We start from the raw sequence: 23221 nt of genomic DNA, 5'->3' as shown, positions 1-23221 counted from the left end.
TTTTTTTTTTTTTTTTTTTTTTTGAGATGGAGTCTCGCTCTGTCACCCAGGCTGGAGTACAGTGGCCGGATCTCAGCTCACTGCAAGCTCCGCCTCCTGGGTTTACGCCATTCTCCTGCCTCAGCCTCCCGAGTAGCTGGGACTACAGGCGCCCGCCACCTCGCCCGGCTAGTTTTTTGTATTTTTTAGTAGAGACGGGGTTTCACCGTGTTAGCCAGGATGGTCTCAGTCTCCTGACCTCGTGATCCGCCCGTTTTGGCCTCTCAAAGTGCTGGGATTACAGGCTTGAGCCACCACGCCCAGCCCAGAAAGATCTTAATATCCAACATCAGGGGAATGATTAAGAGACTATGGCAAACCCGCTCATGAGGCGAACATTTGACAGTGTGCGTGGCAGTGTGAGAAGTGGTGTGGAATGGAACGTGTAAACCACACGTGCTCACGGAAAACTGAGAGGGCACTCAAAAGTCACAAGTGGTTCTATCTGAGTGATTGTTTTTCTTCATTTTTTGTAGAGATGAGATCTTGCTATGTTGCCCAGGCGGGTCTCGAACTCCTGGGTTCCAGCGATACTCCCACCTCAGCCTCCCAAAGTTTTGAGATTACAGATGTAAGCAACCACACCTGGCCCTCTTCTTTTTTTGGAAACAAATTGTTTTTAATGAACGTATCTATCACTAAAATAAAAAACAGGTTTTGATTTTGCCAGGTTGCCAGCTGGGCCTTCAAGGATGGCACAGACGGTGGGCTTTGACTCGGTGCCACCTCTTCCTGCCTTGCACTAGCGGAAAGTACTGGTCAGGGGAGAGAAGGGCCACGTCCCTCTGGAAGAGGACAGTAGGAGAAGGTCACAAAGCGAAGACACCACCCTTCTGAACAAGCTTACTTCTTCCCACTTAATCCTGACAGGGCTGTGTAACCAGTCACATAAAAAGCTACAGCGTGCCTGAGGCCTGGCAGTGAGGAGCACGCTGGCTGCAGCCCTCCCGTGCTGGCCACGTGCCTCACCTGCTCTGGGGCTGAGCACGGAGCAGCTGATGAGACTCTGGTCCTTCAGGCGAAGCAGCTGCCGACAAGTCCTGTGCTCCCAGCGGCCCGGCCTGTCCTGCTGGCCTCCGCTTCCCGCTACGCCCTTCAGGCTCCATCTTTCTGCCAGGCCACCAGTCAGGTCCACCAGGGCATCCGCCACCTGCCCTGCCCACAAGTGCTCGTAGGACCCATGGACCCTAAGGGACACAATCACCACGGGAGTGAGCCCCTGGCATTGAGCATGCCCTCCTCTCCGATTCCCATGGTCTGTAGCACCCCAAGTCGTCCAACTGCTGCCTCAATCCCACCTCTTTACGCCCCTCTGCCTTCGTCCTCATCCTTATCAAGTCAAGGCTTAGCCTCACCTTCAAACGTCTTACTTTGTAGCAAGCATGAGCGCCCTGTAGTCCTCTGCCCACATATAGAAACTCTCTGGCCTCCGGTGTGGGCACAGGGGCAGGGCAGGAGGGGTGGAAGCTATGGATGCCCACATCCCTCGGCTCTCAAGCTCCAACCCTGCTTTTCCTAAACCAGCCCTTGGGATGGAAGGGCTCACTGGGCACTGATGTCACCGGCCAGCCTTCCCATGTTTGCCAGCTTCCCTGCCTGCCTGTCGGTCCAGTTGCCTTTGGCAAGATGATAAATGCATTCTAAGAGGGAAGGCTATTCAATTACGACTCATGGTGAGGGTCCTGGTCCCCTGAGCCAGCACCATGATACACAAGTGTTGGTATGCCGGGGTAGCCTCATTCCTTCCCCATGACTACACAGTGAGGCTGCCTATCCCAACCATTCCACAACAAATATAAAGAAGCATCTTTCTTGCTGGGGCCGAGAAACCAAGGAGGGCGGTGCACATGCTCTCTGTGGAGGACGACTCCACGCTGGGCTTTGGAACAAGGGAAGGGAAAGATGGGAGTGGGCAAACCACAGGCCCAAAAGAAGAATCTCTGCACCTGGCCAGTCAGCCTGACCCACAGAACGAGCTGCCAGACCCTCAGAACGGAAGGGGGCCCTGCAGCCCAGAGTGAGCAGAGACCCTCCCAGGACAGCCCATGGTGGTGGCAGCTCCCCGACTTGCCCCAGGCCAGGCCCTCAGCCCCCAGCACACGCACTTGGCGTAGACCTTTTCCAGTAAGGGGAGCCAGAACACATCCTCCCTCTGGCAGCGGGAGAAACAGAGTCTCCCTGCAAGACATGGCAGGCGGTCATCTGTGGTCACCTCCACCCAGCGTCCAAACTGCCAGATGCGACAGGTGAAGGAGCCCTGGTACTCCTGGTCGGCCCAGCTTGGCTGTCCTGGAGGAATGACCTGCCATGCACAGGGAGAAGCAAAAGACGAGCGTAACATAAGCACCACCCGGCGCTGCTCCAGTGTCCTGGCTGCGGTGTGGCCACAGCTGAGTGCTCCACAGGCACCACTGTCTGCAGAGAACTCTACACACACCTGGATGTCGGCTCTTTCACAGGGCTCGGTCACCACACACGAAATTAACACACCTCTCATTGCAAAACTTGAGGACTACAACGAGGGAGGCACATATCCCAGGCCATGCTCTGCTGCCCTCACTAAAAGCATCTGACCTGAAGCCAAAACAAATATGACTTTCAAGGGTATGAGTGACCCAGTTCTTGACTGAGCTGACTGCAAGCAACATATCACCACAGGAACGGCAGCCCCCCCTGCTGCTGGGAGCCTGGCGCCAGCTGGATGCACCCACTGTGTCCACCGCAGGGCTCCTTCAGGAGTAAGCATTCTGACCCCCAGCATCAGGGGGAGTGCAGGCTGGGCACTAGGCGCCTGGTGCGGTCCTGGCTCTGCCACTTAATGGCCAGAAACACAACGGCAGTGGTTTTAGCACTCTCATTTAAAAACAAAAAAGGCCAAAGCTGGCAAGGCTGTGAGACTGAAAGCCAGTGACTGTGACATGCTTACCATGGGGCTTGGGACATGAGGGAAACTCTGAATGAGGTCACACTGTCAATGCCGCTGCATTAATCGGCAACGCTTAGCAACAAGCCAAGCATAAAACTATGAACACTTCCAGGGAAGGAAAACCTGAGAAGGCCTTCTCTGCCCAGAGTATCTGTCTACCCACAGAAACAAGTTTAATAACCTTTTGCAAACTTATATTCAAAACCTGTACGAAAACCAGTCAGTTAGCTGAGGAGAGATCTGGGGCAGAGTCCCCCAACCAGCCCCGTCCTCCTGTGAGCTGGCACATTTGTCTCTTTCTTCTAAATGTGGTGATCTGACTCCATGGAGAGCCCAAGGCTCACGAGAGCACACAGCAGGGTGAACCTCCCTAACAGAGCCCTCTGGCAAGGCCAAGGCACCCCCTCCTGCAGCAGAGGGACAGAGTGCAGTCCTCAGTCTCTGCCTTGGAATGTTCCTGCTTTCCCCCAACACAGCGAGAGATCCGCCTGCGGCACGGCTCAGCTTTCACAAGGGCTCCTGGTACTCAGCAGGCAGGAGAAACACAAAGAGAAACCGGCTCCAGGACAAACACAAGGAAGAAGGGGCCCCACACCTGGTCCAGGAGGTGCCTGCTCTTCTGCAGGGCGGCACAGGCACACAGGAACCAGCAATCCCCCAGCAGCCCCTGCTTCACCTGCCCTTCCTGCGGGTCATCTGGAAACAACCGGGGCATGGCACAAATCTCCTGAAATACAGAAAGTTTTCCAGAGTTAGATCATGCCTGCTGGGGAGTCCTTCAAACTAAGAACCCAAGGCTCTAGATGACAGGGGTTGGGGTGGAGCTTTTCCGATCATCAGTGTTACCCAAAAGCGGACAGGAAGGTGGTTTCCTGCAGTGGGTGTCCTTCAGCTCCTGGCTTCAAATCCCCCTGTCCAGCTTAATTCTGGGGTGCCTGTCTGTCTTCCTTCCTTATTGGAAAAATCCCAAACTCTACCAAGCTCCTTCTCAAAACAGCTAAATGTTGGTTTAGTAAAGTTTCACTTTTCACTCATGCTGGTAAATCTCAAATGCATCCTCCATCCTGCTGGAAATCTTACTGTTTCTCTAGCAGGCTCCATTTACCATGTCTCCTAACTATCATATACCTTCCCCTTTCTCTTCATCTACTCAAAACATCCACACTGCCCTTGCCCACCCCTCTGAGCTTCGACCTTGCCTCCTGCTTCTGAACCTGACCCTCTCTCCTGCCCTCAGAGCCTGGGCTCCTCTCACAACTCCTTCCCTTCCAGCTCCCCAGGCAGAATCCCACCCCCATGTTGTTTAAGATATTATCCCTCCTTCATATTCTCTTTCAGGCTTCTCTTCATTACAACCTTCTTGAAAGAGTTGCCATGCCCACTGCTCGCTTCCCATTCACTCTCCACGCAGGCTCCTCTAGCTTCTGAGACAATCATGGTCCCTAAACTGCCTCGATCAATGTCGCTGTCACCTCTATGTTATCAAACCCATTGGGCTTCTCTTGGTCCCAACTCTCTTTCCCAACTACTCAGCAGTATTCAGAACAGCAGAATGCCATCTGCTACCCCTGAGGCAGTCCCCACTCAGCTTCCGTGAGGCCGCATGCCCCCGGGTACCCTCTACCTCACTGCCTGCTGCTTCTCAAGTCTGTTTGTCAGGGCACCTGCCTGACCCCAAGAAATGTTAGGGTTCCTCAAGGCTCAGTCCCAAAGTCTCCTTCTTCTTTACTGATACTCCCCCGAGACACTCTCCCAGGCTATGGACCATAAACCATCTAATATGGTCCGCCTCCCAGATGAATATCTCTAGCGCAGATCTCCCTGCTCTGTATCCACCTGCCTCCAGGACAGCTCCACCTGAACACGTGAGAGCAAAGTCCAACTCTAGGTCCCCCCCAGGCTCTGTCCCAGGACCACCATCCACCCACTGGCTCAGGCCAGAAACCTAGAAGACATGCCGATTCCTCCACTATCCTCACCCTCTATTTCAATCAGTCACTGAGGCCTTTCAATTCCCACTGCAAAGTACGTCTCAAACCAATCTACTCCAAATCCACAACCTAACGGTCGTCAGGCTAATCTGAGCCCCTTCATCTTTCTCCAGGACCACTGCAATGGTCCCTTGCATTCTTGCCCCGACAATCCACTTCCCACCCAGCAGCAAGAGTGAGTTCGTAAAAACACACATCCAAAAGAATCGCTCCTCTACTAAAACCCTCTAGTGGCCTCCAGCTGCACCTAAAATCAATCTTTTAACAAAATAAAACCCAAATTACAACGACAAGGCTCTACATGCTCTGACTCTTGCCTCCTCTCAGGCCCTTCAGTGTTGTCCAAGGAAACCAGGGGGCCTGTCAAAACCATCTCAGTCACCAGATCTCAGAAGTTCCAGCTCTGTTCGAAGACTGGTGGCCATTAGTTGTCTCCGCTAAGACTGTATCCTCTTAGGGCAAGGTTGCTCGCTGGGCAGTCGTATTCAGCAGATAAACCACTTCTAAAAATATGAACACGGCACTCGGCCAGCACATCCCTTGCAGCTGCCATTTTTAAGTGTTTACAACTGGAAAGGCAGGTGCACAAAATCCAAAACTGAAATTCTATCACGCTTTGCTTTGTGGGCTCGACCCAGCCGCTTCAGAGGGGCATGAGCGGCCCTCTCTGCCGGGAGGCAGACACAAACGCTCTTCAAGGCGGAAGCAAACAGGTGGGCTGGGTTTGGGACTCTGTTAAAACGCCTCTCGCTGAGCTCCGAGCCTCCTTCTGGATTGGAGCTCTCGCAGGTGGTGGCCACGACCTAGTCTAGTGTCCTTGGGGTAGCGCGGCGTCCTGCTCGTTCTGGGCGGGGGTAGGAAGGAGATAAGAAAGAGGGGGCCGGGCGGCCACTTCTGAGGCGAACAACAGCGGATCCTGCGTTCGGAGCTACCCTGGCCGCCCGCCCCGCCCCGCTCCCCGAGAGGAGCGGAGTTCTCGGAAACCAGAAACGGCGCCCACCGCACCCCGCAAGGTCCCACCTGGGGGCGCCTCCACGTGATGTCCTCGCGAAACTGGGCCAGCGGCGTAGACAAGTCGCAGAAGAGCGAGGAGTCCGCGGCGGGGAAGGCGGCGTCCCGGAACAGCTCCCTCGCCGGCGTCGCGCCCCGGCCCGCCCGCATCCTCGGCTCCGCGAGCTCCCATCTGCAGCCAGTAGCCTCGGGGTCGCAGCCCCGGAGAGAAGGCGAGTCCGCCGCCGCCGCCTCCGGCCCGTCCCCCCGTTCCCCGCTCAGCCCAGCCCTCCAAACCCGAGGGCGGCGCAGGTGCTGGACCACGCCAGGACGCCGGCCCGCTAGTCTCCCATTGGTAACCAGGCGGCAGCCAACCGGGCGCGGGGCCTCGGGTCACGTGACAGGCCGGCCCAATGGCACTCGGGCGACGGAAAGCGCCACGGACATCGGAGGCCCAGGGGGCGGGGTTCCCGAGCTCTGCTCTTACGAGGCTGGGCAGCTGCCCGCGCTGTAGTTTTTTCCTTCCGGGGGCGGTGGAGCCCAGGGCTGTCACGGCCTCCGCTCATACCCGGAGGGCCGGCAGGCGTTTAGCCCTCCAGCAGGTGTGGCTCGGGCCGGGGTGTCAGGACCGCCTGAACACCCGGGCTCTGGGAGCTTCAGGGACCAGGGAGGCACCTCGGCCGAGTTGCGTCGCAGACTACAGCTCCCAGCATGCAGCGCCGTTCCCAGCATGCACCTCCCTTCCGAAACGCGTCTCTGTTTCCGGCGCTCTGCTGCGGAGGCGGTGGCCGCGGGTAGTTGGGAGGAATCGCGGTTTGCGCAAGGGAAGGCGAGTAGCGAGCTGTCCAACGCCGGTCGAGTGCCTGCCGCCGTTGTCGTCAGGCAGGGGAGAAGGGGGCCTCAACCCCACTAGTGACAGCTGTTTGCTACCTAATAGGGCTTTTCGTCCCACCAGGCCCCAGGGCTCTGGTTAGGGGCCCAGCAGGCTCAACTTCTTGCTGTGGTTCTGGAAAAGGGAGTGACCACCTAGCCCAACACCTCTCTCTGTGATGTGTTTGGGAGTTTTGGGAAATGAGACGGCTCCGAGGGAAGAGCTTAAGGGAGCGGCGTCGCATTCGGGCCTGGGCTTTGTCTCTAGGCATTTTAGGTCGAACGCTCTACATCTTAACTGGGGTCAGGGCAGGCGGCCAGAGCATCCCGCTGAGCTTTTTCCGATCCCCAGATGGCCACGCACCTGGTCCTGGTTGCTGGACAGTGACCCTGTGGACCCACATTTACGACTATAGCCACTCAGTGCCGCGGGGAGGTGAGGATAGTGATCCTGGGACCTGCTCGAGGATTCACCCTTGCCGCAAGAACCTGTTCCATTCCCAGGAATGAAGGCGGCCAGGCAGGGGAGGAGAAGGGGGCCTCAACTCTTCTAGTGACAGCAGTTTGCCACCTAATAGAGCTTTTCGGATTTTGCCTCCTCAGGCCGTTTTACACAGCCTCGGGCTACGAAGGATGGTCACATTGAAGCTATTTTTCTGCTGTCAGGAGTGAAAAGTCCCGGCTGTTGAAAGAGAAACTGAATCGGGTTCAGGAGTCCCAGGTTCCTCCCTCTGAGAGGCCAGGTGGGGCCTGCGTGAGTAGCAGTTAAGGTTGTAGGACACTGCTGTTTTCATCCCACCTGGCCCCAGGCCCCTGATTAGGGGCCCAGAATGCTTATCTCCTTGCCTTGGTCTGGAAAAGGGAGTGACCACATAGCCCAGCACCTATGGGATGCTTCCTTGCCTATTCAGCACCCGCTATGGTGCTGACTCTTGCAGAAGATGTTACTGATTCCTTGCTAGGCTGGTGGTTGCACCACAGCCGAGAGGACTCAAGAAGAGCCTGGTCTCTGCTTCACCTAGTGGTCCTGGAGGAGTAAGAAACATATCTTCCCTGTCCTGGGCACATGTGGGTGGGTAGCAGAGCTGAGGCTGGCCGAGGATCTCGACTTTCCTTTGGGAGCCTTTTGTTGTGCCACTCTCCCAGGCCGATCAGATCTGGAGAGCTAACAGCTTTCTGTGGCCACATCTGTGTCCAAGGCTGGGCCCGTGCCGGTAGCCAGATTTCCAGGATCTGGAAGGGGCCAAGAGACAGCTGGTGCTGGGTAGGCAGCAGCCCTGTGTCAGCCTGCCCCCACCATTACTGTATGCTGTGACTTGCATATGGCCTGCCCCTGCCCAAACTAGTATTGAAATTTGATCCCCAATGTGGCAGTGTTGGGAGGTGGTGCCTAGTAGGAGGAGTTTGGGTAATAGGGGTGGATCCCTCATGGATAGGTTAGTACCCTGTGTGAAGGGGTGAGTTTCCATGAGAGCTGGTTAGAGAGTCAGGCTTCCTGGGCTTGTCTCTTGCTTCCTGTCTCGCCATATTGCCACATAATCTCTGTGTGTGCCCCCGCCCTCTTCCACTTGGTGCCATGAGTTGAAGTAGCATGAGGCCCTCACCAGGTGCAGCGGCCCAATCTTGAAATTTCCACCAGAATTTTGAGCCAATTAAACCTGTTTTGCTTTTTTTAAAAAATAAATTATCCAACCTCAGGTATAGCAGCGTGAAACAGACTAAGACACTGCATATGCCCTGTGGTCCCGTCCACTACCCCAGGGTGCAGAGATGGTCCATCAGCCGTGAAGAACGACATTCCCCCCCGGGATATCTGGAGGGGCTGTAAGTAGCTTGGGTTGGTGAGATAAGAAGGGGTTTGGGGGGCAGCTGGTTCGTGATCCTGGCGGCCTCAACTGCAGGCTCTTGGTCTGAAGTATTGTAAAGTACGAGAGCCTTGGGGCCCTCACTTCAAGGAGGGAACAGCATCCCCATGCCTCAGTATTTGAGGATTGTAGGAAGATGAGAGTCCTTCAGGTGGGACTGGTTCCCACCATGACCCCACGGCTGGCCAGTGGACTGAAATACATCTGACCACTTATTTCTCAGGTTCATAGGTGTTGAGGAGGAGCCCTATAGAATCAGCCCTGTCTGCCTTCTCTCATCCTGCCACTCCTCTTGTTCTGTCTGGATAACTGCCCTTGTTTTTCAAGGGAATGTTCCCTGTCTTCCTCAGCCAGGATCTTTTCTGAACTTGACATCTCCATTTGTTCAGGGGGCAGTAATTGGGCACTTCACTGTGCTGGTCATTGCGTTCTCATGGAGATGCAGAGATTAAAAATTAGTATCTTGTCCATATACTGCCCAGAGTTAGAAAGGATTGCTCTTCTGTGGATTTGTCTCAGGTCCGGTACAGTGGGGGTAGGGTCCTACTCCCTTTTCCTAGCCTAAAGGTTCCAGCTGAATCTTCCCAGGCAGGGCTGAAACAGGAACCATTTTAGTCTTTGCTGCAACCCATGGTCAGTTCTCCAAGAAAAGTGAAGAGGGTTCCACCTGGGACAGTCCTCAAGGACTCAAAGGGCCAAAACACATGTACAACATGTTGAGACACTGCGTTTGTGTGATCACACATCTCGGCAGTAGGTATTTCTGCCTCATTTTACTGATGAGGAACCTGAGCTTCAAAGGGAAGAGGTGACAGCTCAGGACCACACAGCTGTAGGTAGGAGGCAGGAAAGTAGGGTCTGGGTGCAGGGAACATAGGCCGATTCACACTTAATTATGACAGGAAATATCTTCTCCATAGGGCATAGGACAATGACTTTGTAACTTCACCCTCTCCATCTACATAGTGCATACCCCAAGTAACCAATGGAATCATCTGGAGGGTATTTAAACTCCCAAAAATTCTGTAACAGGGCTTTTGTGTGCCTATGCTCAGGCCCGCTCCCACACTGTGGAGTGTACTTTCATTTTCAATAAATCCCTTCATTCCTTCTTTGCTCTCTTTGTGTGTTTTGTCCAATTCTTTATTCAAAACGCCAAGAACCTGGACATCCTCCACTGTTAATAGTAAGACACATCAACTCCTTAGAGTTGCGGCAGCCAGCATAAAACCATGCTGACCTCAGCCCGCTTCATTCACTGCAACATGAGGAATGGATTCTTTGTTGGCAATATTTTAGATTGAGCTTTTTTTCTCAGAAGTATAATACATGCTTAGTAAATTAAACAGAGTGGGAATAAATAAATAGGGTACATGCTCCTGACAGGAATTTTTTTCCGAACTATTGGTATGAAGTGGTTTTGTGTTCTTCAATTTTATTATGAGGATTATGCAGATAATTTCCAGAGTTGACTGGTTATCTGAGGTGAGCATATTTCAGATGTGGGCTATTTTCTGCATTGTGGGTGTTGTGTTCCCTCCACACTGGAATTTTTCTGTTTGCTCATTCATTTAGAACAAGGAGAGGTTTATTGGGGCCTGGCTGGGTGGGTGGGTAGGTGGGAGTGATCTCCTTAGCACTCTGCCTGTGCCTGTTAAAAGCCCCTTAGATCTGTGCTGGGCCAGGCCACTCCGTGGCCACCCTTGCCAAGCTCTACCTTTAGCTGGCATGTCCCTGCTCTTGGGCTTCTGTCTGACCAGGTGATTATTCGGAGAGATGGGGGAGGGGGGGAGACTAACAGCTGACATCAGATTCCTCTTAGTAAAAGGACAGTCTTTGTTGGTGAAAACACCGTAGTGGGTGCTTGGGTTAGAGCCCTGAGGGCATGGCTACCTGAGGTGGCTTAGCTTGCAGGGTGCAAAGGTCTGATGGGAAGGGAAGAGAGATGTGGGGGAGAAAATGGCTAAAGAAATGAGGCTGAGTTGTGGGGTTGGGGGAGATGAAGGGCCATGGAGGGGACCCCTGGAGGGTAGAATGCAGGCCATGTTGAGAATGAGGATGCCTTGATTGATTGGAACTTTTTTTTTTTTTACTCTCCACGACCTAATATCCCCAAGTTTATTTTCTGTTGCTATAACAATACCACAGACTGGGTAATTTATAATGAAAATAAATTTATTTCTTATAGTTCTGGAGGCTTGGAGGAAGTCCAAGGTCGAGGGGCTGGCATCTGGTAAAGGCCTTCTTGCCACACCATTCCATGGGGGAAGATGAAAGAGCAAGACGACACACAAGCAAGAGACAGCTAAACTCATTTTTACAACACATGCTCATGATAATGAACCCACTCTGATAATGACATTAATCCATTCATGAAGGCAGAGACCTCATGGCCTAATCACTTAATGGTTCCACCTCTTAATACCATCACAATGGCAATTAAATTTCAACATGAATTTTGGAGGGAACATTCAAACCATAGCACTGTTCCACTGAGTTTTCATTTTTTAATAATTGCTTTTAAAAAAATTTCTGGGGTTTCTGGCTGGTTCTTTTTTATAAACTACCTGTTCTTGTTTCACAAGTTCCTCTTCCTATGTTATAGTTTATTTCAAAAGTCCCCTGTAGGTCTGAGATTTTGATTATATGTGTTCTAAAGTCCTTTTCTGATTTTTCTGTTGCCTCTGTCTCCTCAGGTTTGGGTTGAGTGGCCTGTTTTCCTTCACACTGTGTTGCTGTCCTGGGCAGGTGATTCTCAATTGTGCCTTACCTTTATACCTGAAGTTCCCTAGTGTTCTATGCAAAGCATCTGGCCTTAGGAGAGAAGCACCACCAATAAGTCCTAGTTAGAGTAGGGATGGCAGAGAAACATTCTGGGAGACAAGTCTGGACTGAATAGGTCATGGCCTGAGGGACTTAGAAAACGTTATTTGGACCTCCAGGGCCTAGGAATTTGTATGGGTCTCCCTCACTGCAGCCTCAGGCTTCAGTTCTCTAATCTGTCTCTGTAGAAACCAATCTTTCATCAAGCTTGTTTTCCCTTTTTGAACATCATCTCCTCCTACCTGCCTGGCTAGGCCCGAATCCCCAAAATGCAGATCTCTCTCACATTCTGGCCTCAGCTCTGTCATTGTCATTAGTGCTGTTTGCCATCTACCCCCACTTTTGTGCATGTGGTGGGGTTGCAGCCCCTGTGGTTGTAGGCCCTTCAGAACTTCCACTGCCAGTGTGAGCCCCTCAACAGCTCTCTTATCCCTGGCAAAGTGCCTGGAAACATTCGAGATCTCTATCCCATCAGTATAGGTCCCAGAGTGGTCACATTGAAGAGAATCCACCCTTCCCCTGCCAGCCTGAGGTGGGCCTGCAGCATGAGAAAGCTTTGTTGGGTGAGACGTCTGTGCCTCATAGTTGTCTAGCTGGAGCATAACTTGGCCTAATAGAGAAGCTGGCTGCTACAAGAGGGATGCTGTGCTAACAAAACATGTGACCTGCCAGGATTTGGAATGTTGGCAAGCTGTTAGGTGGGGCAAAACATTTGGTAAAGCTCAACGGTGATGACTCATAAGGCAGATCGTGAGCTAAGTGTGCATGTCTAGTGGAGAGGCTGGGAAACAACCCTGGCCTGAATATTGGCCAGAGGCTGCATTTGACAAGGGACTACAAGGAAGCGATGAGCTAAAAAAAAAATCTGCACCTGCAAGCTGGGAGGAAAAGGAACGAAGGCCAGGAACGCAAGGATTTGAGGCTGAAAGAGCCCTCCTGTGCACCCCACGGGCAGGTACAGAGCCAGGACAGATTGTGGCGAGGGTGCCATCCTGGATCCAGATGCCCTCCTACGCCCCAGGTTACGATGCTGGGCACTGCTGCTGAGTTTCCCAAAGGCAGGTGTCAGGCAGAGGTGCGCAGCTCAGCAGTGTCCGGAGGTGGCGCTGTGGGCGTGGCTGTAGGCACCTGGAATGGAGTCACCTGCAGACCACAGAGTCATTTCGAGTTGAATTGCAAAAGAAAGAAGAGCCCGGATGAAAGTTTGTGACTACTGGGACTTGAAAACAACCTTGGCAGGGAAGAGGCTGAGAAAGCAGTTCTGCCACTGAGGAGGGCTCCTTTGAGGACACCATCAAGCGTGGCCAAGAAGGAAACAGGAAAGGGGTCCTTGCGAGGCTGGAACCCCAGGCCACAGAGAGCACGACTTGGGGGAGTGGGGTGTCCACTCCCAGACAGGGGCCCTGGCTGTGCCTGCCTGGCAAGACTTCAGATGGCCATGGAGCAGGGACTGCCAGGTGCCCTCCACACCCCTTTCACAGGGGTTACTGCAGTCGTTCTATCCCTGGGTGTGAGGAGCAGTGACGGTCTTCTAGTTCCTAGGTCTTTGGATGGGGTGGCGCCTCCCCCAGCCCTGATGTGAAGAAGGTACGTGAAGCAACACATGCAGAGACGACCCCAGACCCTAGACTGGAGTTGCTACCGCCACTGGAGGGGGATTTGTCTGCCCTGGGGAGGGGCGGGGCATCCAGAACAGGGAAGAGGGCGAGTGGGACATTTGGTGGCTGGGGACTGGATGGTGATGGTGTCAGGGTTATTTGCCCAACACCTCCCGCCCTCCCCACTTCCTGGCTGCCATGTGTGGAGTGGAGCTGTGACTGGGCCTGGCCAGTGGGTTGAGAGAAGAGGCGTGCTGCTTCTGGGCCACGGCATGCTGGCCAGGTGTGTGTGGCACTGAGATGGTGGCACCACATCCTTGGGGACTCTGAAAAGCAGCAACACCTATCGCCTGGGAAAATGGAAATCTCAATTCTCCAAAACCAAACATGCCTGTCACCTGGTACCCATCTTGGGACAGGATCACCACTTGAGGCTGGGATTTGGCTTAAGCCACAAAGGTGAAGGCCCAGAGTGAAAGTGACACATGGCCTCCCTGTGACATCCAGAGGCTACTCAGGCCCAGGAGGTCCGGCCAAGGGGCTGGGCAGGACTCGGGGAGCCTGCTCTCAGGCTTGTGTATCAGAGGAGGGGGCCACGCCCAGCTCCTGACCAGCTGCAGGTTCCAAGTCCTAGCAGGCCAGCCCACCCTACACAGCCGGGAAGATGCAGAGGACAAAAATCGAGAGAAAGAGGAAGGGAGATCAGGTTTGCAGAGTGGAAGTTTTAATGGGACCATCACCATGATACCCCATCGCAGCAGTCCCAGGCTGGAGCCCCAGGCCCCGTCCGCCTCTCCCAGCATGGTGGGCCTAGAGAGAGCACCAGCACCACCTCCCACTTTCCCTAGGATATTGCTGTGCCCATGTGCCTCCCACCCCAGGAAGCCACAAGAGACAGGCTCCCCACACTCCCCCTGGGTCCTGGGACTCCCTGTTCTGAGGGGCTAAGGTTGCCTGGGGCCAGGGGGCCCTCCCCAGGGACAACTGTCCTCTCCCTGTGTCCCCTGCCCCCACACTGAGGGAATGTCTGTGTCCTTGTTCCTCTGCCAGGGGCCAACTGAGGCTGCCAACCCCAGGGGCGGGGTGCAGGGCTGTGCGGGGAGGGTGGCTCAGATCCCTGCAAGGAGGCGTGCTGCAGGGACAGCACAGCCCGGGCCCCTGGCAGATGTAAGGCACAGTGTGGCGGTCACCGTAGGGCTGCTGGGGCCCTTGCCCCAGGGGCAGCACCTGGCAGGTGCTGGCATCCGGGGCTAGGCACAGCTGTCAGTGTTGAGACAGGAGGCATGGCGTGTGCGGGCTGGCCCCAGGGCCTGCAGTGCAAGAGAGCTGGGAGTGGGGAGGCCAGGTCCACAGGTCTCTGCCGGACACAAAGAGGTCCCTCTCCCCATTCTCCCTGCCTGGGAGAGCCCAGGGGAAGGGCTTGTGGGCCTGGGCAGAGCTCATGGCCAGAGCCATAGGCGCAGTCATGGCAGGCCTGGCCCACAGAAGGCACAATTGTGGTGTCTGGGAGGTCGAGGGTCAGCCCGCCAACAGGGCTAGGCAGACACGTTGACGTCCCTGAGAGAGATGGCACTGCTGGGGGTCTCATCCCCAAGCAGCAGGGCCTGTGCGTCCGAGTCTGTGTCTGCTTCAGCCCTGCCCAGCTCCGTGCTGGGCTCTGGGGCAGGCTCTGTGCTAGAGCCCAGGCCCTGGGACAGGATCTGCTGGATGGCTCTGCGCAGGTTGGGGTGCAGCCGGCCCTGCGTCTGGTAGAAGACCTCCAGCGCGAAGGACTTGAGGGCACCGGTGCAGAGGTCCTCGTACAGCGGGATGGTGTACATGCGTGACATCTGCAGGAGGGTTACTCGGTCACACTGGTGGGCTCCCCAGGCCCCTCGAGCCAGCCCACCCTGCCAGACCGGCCAGGCGGCTCTCCTACCCCTGGCTCCCCAGTTTCATCATCAGGGCTGTGGCCTGGAATCTGGTGTCCAGGAGGCCTGCCATTAGCCTCTAACCTCCACCCCACCCTTCCAGGCCGACCATGGAGTCCCTATCTCCAGGGAGCCCGGGCTGGAGGGAGCACATACAGGGAACAGGGCAGCCAGGGCCCACGGGCCTGAGGGCTCTGGGTTCTCTCTGAGGAGGTTGGACATCCCCTCTGCCCAGACCTGGACGCTGAAGGCCCAGGGCCCAGCAGGCTGAGGTGGCCTGGACCCCAGACTCCTGCTCCCAGCTGGTCCCTTCCACAGCTTCTCCAAGAACTGGTGGAGTCCAGGCTGCCCTCTGGCACCTGCACCTGGTGCACGCCCCCACTCCCAACAGACCCCTACATCTTCCCCGCCCCATTCTCCAGAATGTGCCTGGCCTGCCCCAACAGCTCAGACTAGGGAGTCGGGTGGGACTCCCACTCCGCATGGCTAGGCCGTTCCAGGCTGCTCCCCTGGGCAGGTGACTGCACCTGGCTCTCCAGGAAGCGCCGCACCCTGTGGAGGTCAGGATAGTAGTCGTTGCGGACCACGATCTGTAGCCAGCGGATGCGGATCTCAGCGTTCATCGAGTCCAGCAGGGAGGAGTAGCACTTGGACAGGCTCATCACCACCTCTGCAGGGCAGGGGGCAGGTCAGGGTTGAGCTGCTGTTGCACCCCAGCCCCTGGGCCACCCCCATCAGCTGCAAGGACCCACCCTGTGGCAGCGGGGACCCATCCAGGAGCCGGTCCAGGAAGAGTGCTGTCTGGAAGGTCCTCCACTTGGAGATGTCAATGGCACTGGCTGAGGCAGCTGCCTGGTCCAGGGGTTCTGCGGTCCACAGCTGGAAAAGGGCCTCCACGGGGCGGGTCAGGCTGGATCCCTGAGACAGGTCCGGCTCAGCCAGCGGCGGGCCTGTGGCATTGAGCCAGCGCTCGAATTCCAGCCCTGGAGGGGAGAAGTGACCCTGGGGTCCCTGCCCGGGCTGGGGAGGGGCTGCCTGAGCAATCTGCCCAGGAGACCCCAGACCCTGAGTGTGTCCCAGGCAGGCGGCCTGTTCCAGGGACATGGGCCATTCAGGAAGGCGGGGTTAGCTCCAGCCAGCACTGCCACTTGAAGCCACTGAAGGGGCTTCTGTGAAGGGGTACAGGGAGCCAGAGGCTTGGGTTGGTGACCCAACCACGCCTCTCCTGGGTGGAAGACAATGAAGTAGTCTAAACCCAACCTCAGTGCTGGCAGAGGCCACCTGCGCCATCAGCCAGCAGGGGCGGGATGGGGGCAACAGGCTCTTAAGATGATGTTCCTGCTCTAAAAGGGCAGTGCCCATCCCCTACCCACAAAAAGCTCTTGGTGCACTTGCTGTACCTTCCAAAACTTGGTGTCACCATGCACAGCCCTCCCAGTGGCACCTCACCACCCTCCAGCAATTCTGGCCTCTCCCTCAATGTCTGAACCCTGCAGTGCCTTCCTGGGCCCCAAAGCCCTCAGACCCTCAGGGACACCCTTAGAAGTGATGCATAAGCAGGGCTGGCTGCTGTTTTCCAGCTCCAGGACACCCCCATCACCCGTCCTTCCTGCACCAGGCCCTTTGCACACCTGGTTTCCATGGGGGTAACTTCCTGGGGGTGCCTAACTCGGCCCACTTAGCCTTGTGCCACCGCCCCCAGGCAGGTCCCCAACCCCAGCCCTGTTCTCATAGCATACCGGCCTGGGGGCCCATATGGTCCAGCAAGGGTCTACTGAAGGACAGACAGTGAACTGACTGGCCTTTCCTCCAGGTGGAGCGGCCTCTCAGGCAGCAGGGGCCCCGCCTGTCATCACACCCACAGCTCCTGACGGCAGCAGTGGGGTCAGCCTCACCTGCCCGGCAGTCCACGCTCTGCTCCTTCAGCTCCGGGAAGAAGCTCAGGAAGGAGTCCAGCAGGTCCTGGGCCACCACACTGGTGAACTTGTACTTCTCCACGTAGGCCTGTGTGGCAGAGGTGGGGCCTCAGCAGGCCTGGAAGGGCGGGGCACAGGCAGCCCCACGAGAGGCCTGCAGGGGGCACTGCAGGGCATGCGCCGAGGTACGTGCTGGACACAGGGCAGGCGCAGAGGCAGCTAGTAGGCATTGCGGAGCCAGCATTTGGCACACAGGCCCTGCCAAGTGACCAAACGGAGGGTAGGAGAAGGGAAGGTGGCAACCCAGGCACTCCCCACAAAGAAAGGCAGACTAGGTCACAGCCAGGCTCACAGGCCCCTGCCAATTCCACCCCAACTGCCAGAAGAGCAGGCAGCCCTGTGAGCTGGGGAGGGGCTGGGGGCAGGTGGCAGCAGGGCTGTCCTGGGCACGGGGCTGCTCACTCGGAGAAAGTCATCAAAGCGCTGTGGGTCTCCGCAGAGCTGGGACAGGTAGTACACGAAGCAGTAGCCCTTCTCGTAGGTGAACAGGTTCATCAGGTGGCTGGGATTCACTCCTGCAAGGTGAACACCCACCTGGGCTGGCGTCCAAGACCACCAGTGTCCCATGGGACAGGGAGGGGCGGTGGTCAGGCTCCGAGGAGCAGGAAGGGCCGAGGGCCACAGTCCCTCACATGTCCAGATGTGTACTGACGCCCTGGGCACCCCTCGGGGAAGACTGAGGACTCACACGCCACTGTGACCGGTGCTCAGAGCCAGGGAGGTGGCGGTGGCTGTGGGAGCCTGGGGAGGCCTTGCCCAGATGAGGGGCTCTCAGCTTGGCCTTGGCAGGGGTCCAGGCACAGTAGGGGACAGAGAAGCCACAGCCAGCACACACGAAGGACAGGCAAGGAGGCCTTGAGGGGTGACATCCCCGGTTCCAGGAGCGGGTCCTGAGGAGCAGGTACCTGGCTCCAGCTTGACCTGCAGTTTGCTGACCGGGCTGTCCTCTCCCAGAAGCTTCATCTGCCGGTGCAGGGCATCCAGGCGGAAGGCAGTCTCCAGGCAGGTGAAGGCAGCACCTGGATGGGGTCCGGAGACAGGGGAGAGGTGAGGGGGTGTAGGGGGAGTCGGGGGAAGCAGGGGGTGTGGGCACCTGCAGCATGGCAGGGGAGCCAGGCTGGGCTTTCTGCCCCTGGCTCAGTGCCCAGGGCCCCCAGTGGCTGCCCTCCCTGGCCCCGGCCGCACCGTAGGTCTCGGTGGTGATGCGGCGCTGGGCATAGGTGGCCAGGCCCTCGCTCAGCCACATCTCTTCCCACGTGGCGTTGGTGACAGCATTGCCGAACCAGCTGTGGGCCACCTCATGGATGACATCGATGACCAGGAACTCATCGCTCTCCAGGATGGAGGAGATGATGAAGGTGAGGCAGGGGTTCTCCATGGCCACGATGGGGAAGGAGGGGGGCAGGAAGACAATGTCGTACCTGCACCGGGAGGGCAGTGAGGGTGGCAGACCTCAGGGCTCAGATTCCCACCCCGCACACCCACACCCCACCTTCCACCCAGCGGGGATCAGCCCCGCCCCTGCAGTGAGCTCCGCTTCCTCCCCAGGAGATGGGGACAGGACACCCCAGGGGTCAGATGAGGGGCTCCCCCTCTGACTCCTCCTTCCAGTCAGCCAGGTCTACAGGTCCCCGGGGCCTACCTGCCCCACATGTACGGCCCATACAGCCGCTCAGCTGCACTCAGCCACTGCTCCACTGCGCCCGACAACTTGCTGGTGGCCGTGGGTAGGAGGCACGGCTCGGCCCACACGCGGCTTCTGTTGCATGCAGAGAGGGTCAGCTGAGGCCGAGCAGCCCCAGCCCGGCTCACCCCAAAAGGCTCTCCCACTGCCCTGGGGCTCCAGTAACACCCACACCTCATCCAGCCTGGCTGACCACCCTAGCCCGCAGCCTGCCCTGCCTCACTGGGTGGGCAGCTACCCTGGCCCTTCCCACAGCAGGGGCAGAGCTGCATTCTAGGGGCCACTTAGCTCATTTTATCTCTGGGTTGAAGGCACCAACGAAGGTGTGAGGGTGCCAGGCTGTGCGGGGGCCTTGGCAGGAAGGACCAGTTTGCAGGGCAGGCACTGGGTGGGCCAGGCTGCTGGGTCTGAGGGCACATGGGTGGGAAAGCCTGGCAGACAGGGCCCTGGCAGTGGCACCAAGGCAGGGGCAGGGCTGGCCCAGAGTACCCAGAGGTCAGTGGGGGTCCTCAGCAGGGCAGCTGTGGACACAGGTCACAGATCCCCAGTGGGGCTCTCCCTGAGGCCTGGGCAGCCCGGAAGGCCCTCCCTACCTGGGCCCGATGTCTGCTGGCTTGAGGTCTCCGGCCACCAGGGCCACGAGGTAGGCGGGCACGGGATGCTCCATGTGGAAGTGGAAGACGCCTTCTTCCTCCACGTACGCACTCCGGGTGGCACTCATCAGCACCTGCACCCCCGACGGCGCCTGTAAGGAGGCCAGACTGAGACCAGGAGGCCCCACCGTCAACACACCCACAGCCCAGGCCAGGGAGCCTGTCAGGCTGCCCCACATTAGTAGCAGGAAACCCTACATCCCCATCAGGGAACGTTTCTGTCAGAGAACTTTTCTCCAAAGACCTGCCACCCTCCACTCGGAACCCCGAGCTCCCAGCCTGCAAACCTCATCCCAGTGCAGAGGGTGCTGCCAAGCTCAGGCCCGGTGACCTACAGACCCCACCAGAGATCAGCAGCTCTGTCTGGAGACCCCTTGTCTGGGGCCCCTACAATCCCTCACCCTGGGTCCAGGACCCTGAACCCCTCAGGCCCGTTGGAGGCAGCCCAGCTTCCCCTGTTCCCTGCAAAGCAGCTCCTCCCATAGAGTAGGGAAGGTGGGCTCCTGCTAGCACTGTGGCGTGCTGGCAGCTGCGGCCACAGTCCAGGCAGGTAGGAGCAAGGGGGAGGCAGTGTGGCCAGGCTGCTGGGCTGTCCTGGGAGCAAGGTGATGGCAGCTGGTGGCCCCTGACCTTGACGACGGCAGAGTAGGTACACTTCACGGCAGGTGTGTCAAAGCACGGGAAGAAGGAGCGGTTGCACACGGAGTGGCCCTGGGTGAAGACGAAGGGCTTGGCACAGCCATAGGTCAGCTCTGGGTCCAGCCACCAGATCTGCGGGCAGGATGGCACATCAGCAGACGGCCACCCAGCTGGGGTGCTGGGCCCTAGCCACTGGGCAGCAGCCTGAGAGAAGGCAGGAGGCTCTGGGAGGCGACGATGGCTGGATTATCTTGCTGAGTTCATCGAGCGCCAATAGCCACCCTCTAGCCTTCACTTGCCTGCCGGGGCAGGGGGACATTGCGGGCAGGTGACCCAGGGTGTGGCCTGCACTGTGTCATCAGGGCCAGACCCCAACCCAGGCAGGAGGCCCTGTGTCAGGGAGCCGACAGGGGAGTCTCCCAGCTAACACCAGGGCGAAGAAAGGGAATAGCCCATCATTGCATTATCTTAGCTTCCTTAGGGAAACTAAGGCAAAGTCGGAACACACTCAGTCCAAATTCCCAGCAGCTCATCTGGTCATGGCAGCAAAGGGAGCCTGGGATGTGGAAGCTGGGAAGCCAGAGCCTCCTGATGGCTACACACTGGCAGGTAGCACACCCGAGCCCAGAGCCGCCCTGAGCCCAGGCAGCCTCGCCTGGAGGGACCCCGAAGGAGACAGGCTCCAGGCCAGGGAATGGCAAGCAGGGAGTGGAGGCCAGGCCAGAGGCCCCTGCTGGCAGGGGACAGGAGTGGCTAAGGGAAGGATGGCCGGGGCCACTGCCTGGAGGCTGGGGGCTGCGGTGAGTGCTGTGGAATGGGTGTGCTCACAGCAGCTGCTGCCCACCTAAGGTCATGCCCTGGCAAACCTCTCATCTGCGCCATAGCTGTTGAGGCTTTCCTCACCCCGAGATGCTGAGGCCAGGCCCCAGCCCCACTGAGAAGCCCGCACCCCTGGGCCCTCCTGCCACTATCCTGCCGCACCCATCTCATCTTCCTTCCAAGAATTCTGACCTCTCCAATGAGGGCAGCTCAGAGTCTGGGAGGGGGACCCTCTCCCAACCACAGCCACATTACCTTCGTCCCGAGTCAGCCCTGCACGCTGTCCCCACCCTCCCCTCTGCCGGAATGAGATTGTCAAGGCAAACTGAATTGCTTCTCATGCATGGGCCCTCCCAAGACCATGAGTGGGAGACGCCCCCAACACCTTCTGAGAGTGGACGAGTGGAATCCACAGCTGATGGCCACTGACGGCCCGGAAGATCCCAGACCAGGAGGGCTGCCTCCCCTGCAGACCCAGCCAGACCCCTGCCAGCACTCTCAGATCTCTTCCAAACTTCCTGTTGGTGCCCTGGCCCTGCCCCAGCCGGGCACAGGCGGCTTTTCGTTCCTGCTAAGCTCTGGGCTGCCAGGGTGTTCAGGACCCACCTGGGGAGCCATTCACAAATGCAGCCTCTCCCTTGGGGGTGCTGGGACCTGGGAATTGGTATGAAGGAACCTCACTGCAGGAGTCTCCTCAAGGCCAGGGAGAAGCCCATCCCTCAGTTCTCACCTGTCATACTGAGAGGCATACTTGCCACCTGTCAGAGCCCTGGAATACCACAGCAGGGGTGGGGCTGGCTGGCCAGCGGCCTGCACACCCACAGGGGTTCTGGGAGGAAGGTGAGGTGGCAGGTCCTGCTTAGGGCTCCTGGGAAATGTACAGGAAGCCCACAGGGGTGCACTGGTCTGGGTTCTTCCTGCCCAGATGTCACCTTGGCTCTTTGTGGCTTGACGCCTCTCCACCACCCTATTTATGTGCCTTGATCAGTGACAGCTGGACTTCCCAGCACCTCCACAGCTGTGTGTGTACTGCATATGTTGGGTGTCACATGTGTGCCATCCATACCACCTGGGGATGCAGTATGAACCCCCATGCTGTAGGCAGGAAAGGCCCTGCTCCATCCTGTACACACCCCCACTGGTGGAGGTGGAGGGGGTGCTGCAGCCACAGCGCCAGCCTGAGCCACCTGGCCTTTCTTGCAGAGCCTCTAGAGTGGTGGGTACCCAGTGTCCAAGCCCTGCAGAGCCTATGTGTGTCTATGTTGGGGTCGCGGGGCCTACTGGTCTCAACACTCCACCAGTGCTGGCCAAGGGAGCCCCAAACCGAGCATCACAACCACCCCCCTCCCATGGCCCTTTCCTCTGCCTCTGGCTTGGACACATCTGCAGGCCCTGGTCACATGGAGGCCCTTCCGCAGCTGACACTCCAGCCCTACCCTCGGTGCCAGGATCCTGCAGATGTACACCTTGGTGGGTAACAGAAGCTGCTCATGTCCCCAGGCAGGGACCGAACACTTGAACGGGAGGCTTCCCTGAGTGACATGCTGTCCGGTGTCCCCGAAGGACTCCGGCCTCTATGCAAAGGTCCTAAGGGCTCACAGGCAACAGCTGGGAATCACCGGGGTGAGGGGAGGGGGGCACCTGTAGGGCACAGATTCGCGTCTCTCAGCCTGGCCGTGCGCCGAGAGGCCGCTAGCAGCGCCCTGCGGACCGGCCCGCAGCCCCGGCGCCCGCCCCGGACTCACGGCGGGGGCGTCGGTCGAGGTGTAGCGCAGGATAACCTGGAAGGGCTGGTGCGCCTGCAGCTCGGGCGGCAGCGTGACGGTGAGCGAGGAGCCGTAGTCGGTGAACGGGTCCACCCTGAAGGCCAGCGGGCAGCAGGCAGGCTCGGCGCCGGGCGCCTCGGGGAAGGCGGGCAGCGGGGGCGGCGGCGCGGGACCCGGCCCGGGGGCGGAGAAGGCGAAGGCGCAGGGCGTCTCGGCGGCGGCGGGGGCGCGACGGAAGGCGGCCGAATGCAGGCGCAGGGCCGGGTGCGCGTCGAGCACGAGCGCGCGGGGCGCGGGCCGCAGCGCGCACAGCTCGAGCACCAGGCAGCCGGCCAGCTCGCGCGCTTCGGGCCGCAGCTCCAGGCCCAGCTGCAGGTGGCGGAGGCGGAAGAGCTGCGCGCTGGAGGCCGAGGCCACGTCCAGGGCGGGCGGCGGCTCGGGCGGCGGGCGGACGGGCGCGGTCTCGGCGCCGGGCGCCTGGCGGCAGCAGCACTGCGCGGCCATGGCCGCCGGCACTAGGTGAAATCCATGGGCGGCGGCCGCGCCGGGCCGCGGGCAGCGGGCTAGGGGCGCCGGGCGGCGGCGGCGGGGCGCGGGCACAACAGGAAGTCGCGCCGGGAGCTGCCCGGCCCGGCCCCGCGCCGTGCGCCGCCCCGCCCGGGCTCCGCTCGG

General features: G+C 58.3%; 2 protein-coding genes across 4 annotated transcripts in view; both read right to left on the bottom strand.

Annotated features, from left to right (window-relative positions):
• CAPN10 (calpain 10) overlaps positions 1-7536 on the bottom strand; it is a 13917-nt gene extending 6381 nt beyond the window's left edge. For both annotated transcript variants that reach the window (XM_025405395.1, XM_025405396.1), the window contains exons 1-4: positions 5977-7536; positions 3561-3692; positions 2145-2341; positions 1009-1226 (exon numbers count right to left, since the gene is read on the bottom strand). In XM_025405395.1, coding sequence (XP_025261180.1) covers positions 1009-1226; positions 2145-2341; positions 3561-3692; positions 5977-6117 — 688 coding nt within the window. In that variant the 5' untranslated portion in view covers positions 6118-7536. The remainder of the gene's footprint in view (positions 1-1008; positions 1227-2144; positions 2342-3560; positions 3693-5976) is intronic.
• Positions 7537-13804: 6268 nt separating this feature from the next.
• RNPEPL1 (arginyl aminopeptidase like 1) lies at positions 13805-23127 on the bottom strand. Of its 2 annotated transcripts, none has more exons than XM_025404462.1 (11): positions 22529-23127; positions 19956-20096; positions 19266-19417; positions 18631-18747; positions 18174-18409; positions 17894-18007; positions 17391-17503; positions 16908-17016; positions 15765-15995; positions 15540-15682; positions 13805-14931 (listed from the first exon to the last, which is right to left on the bottom strand). In XM_025404462.1, exons 1-11 carry the CDS (start codon positions 23051-23053, stop codon positions 14638-14640), a joined length of 2175 nt encoding a protein of 724 aa, XP_025260247.1. In that variant the 5' UTR covers positions 23054-23127; the 3' UTR covers positions 13805-14637. The 2 variants fall into 2 exon arrangements, with proteins under 2 accessions (XP_025260247.1, XP_025260248.1); XM_025404463.1 differs by having other exon boundaries at positions 15765-15962.
• Between the last annotated feature and the right edge of the window lie 94 nt (positions 23128-23221).

This window comes from Theropithecus gelada, chromosome 12 (genome assembly GCF_003255815.1).
Source record: "Theropithecus gelada isolate Dixy chromosome 12, Tgel_1.0, whole genome shotgun sequence".
Classification (NCBI taxonomy): domain Eukaryota; kingdom Metazoa; phylum Chordata; class Mammalia; order Primates; family Cercopithecidae; genus Theropithecus; species Theropithecus gelada.
This window is presented reverse-complemented; position numbering and strand designations above follow the sequence as displayed.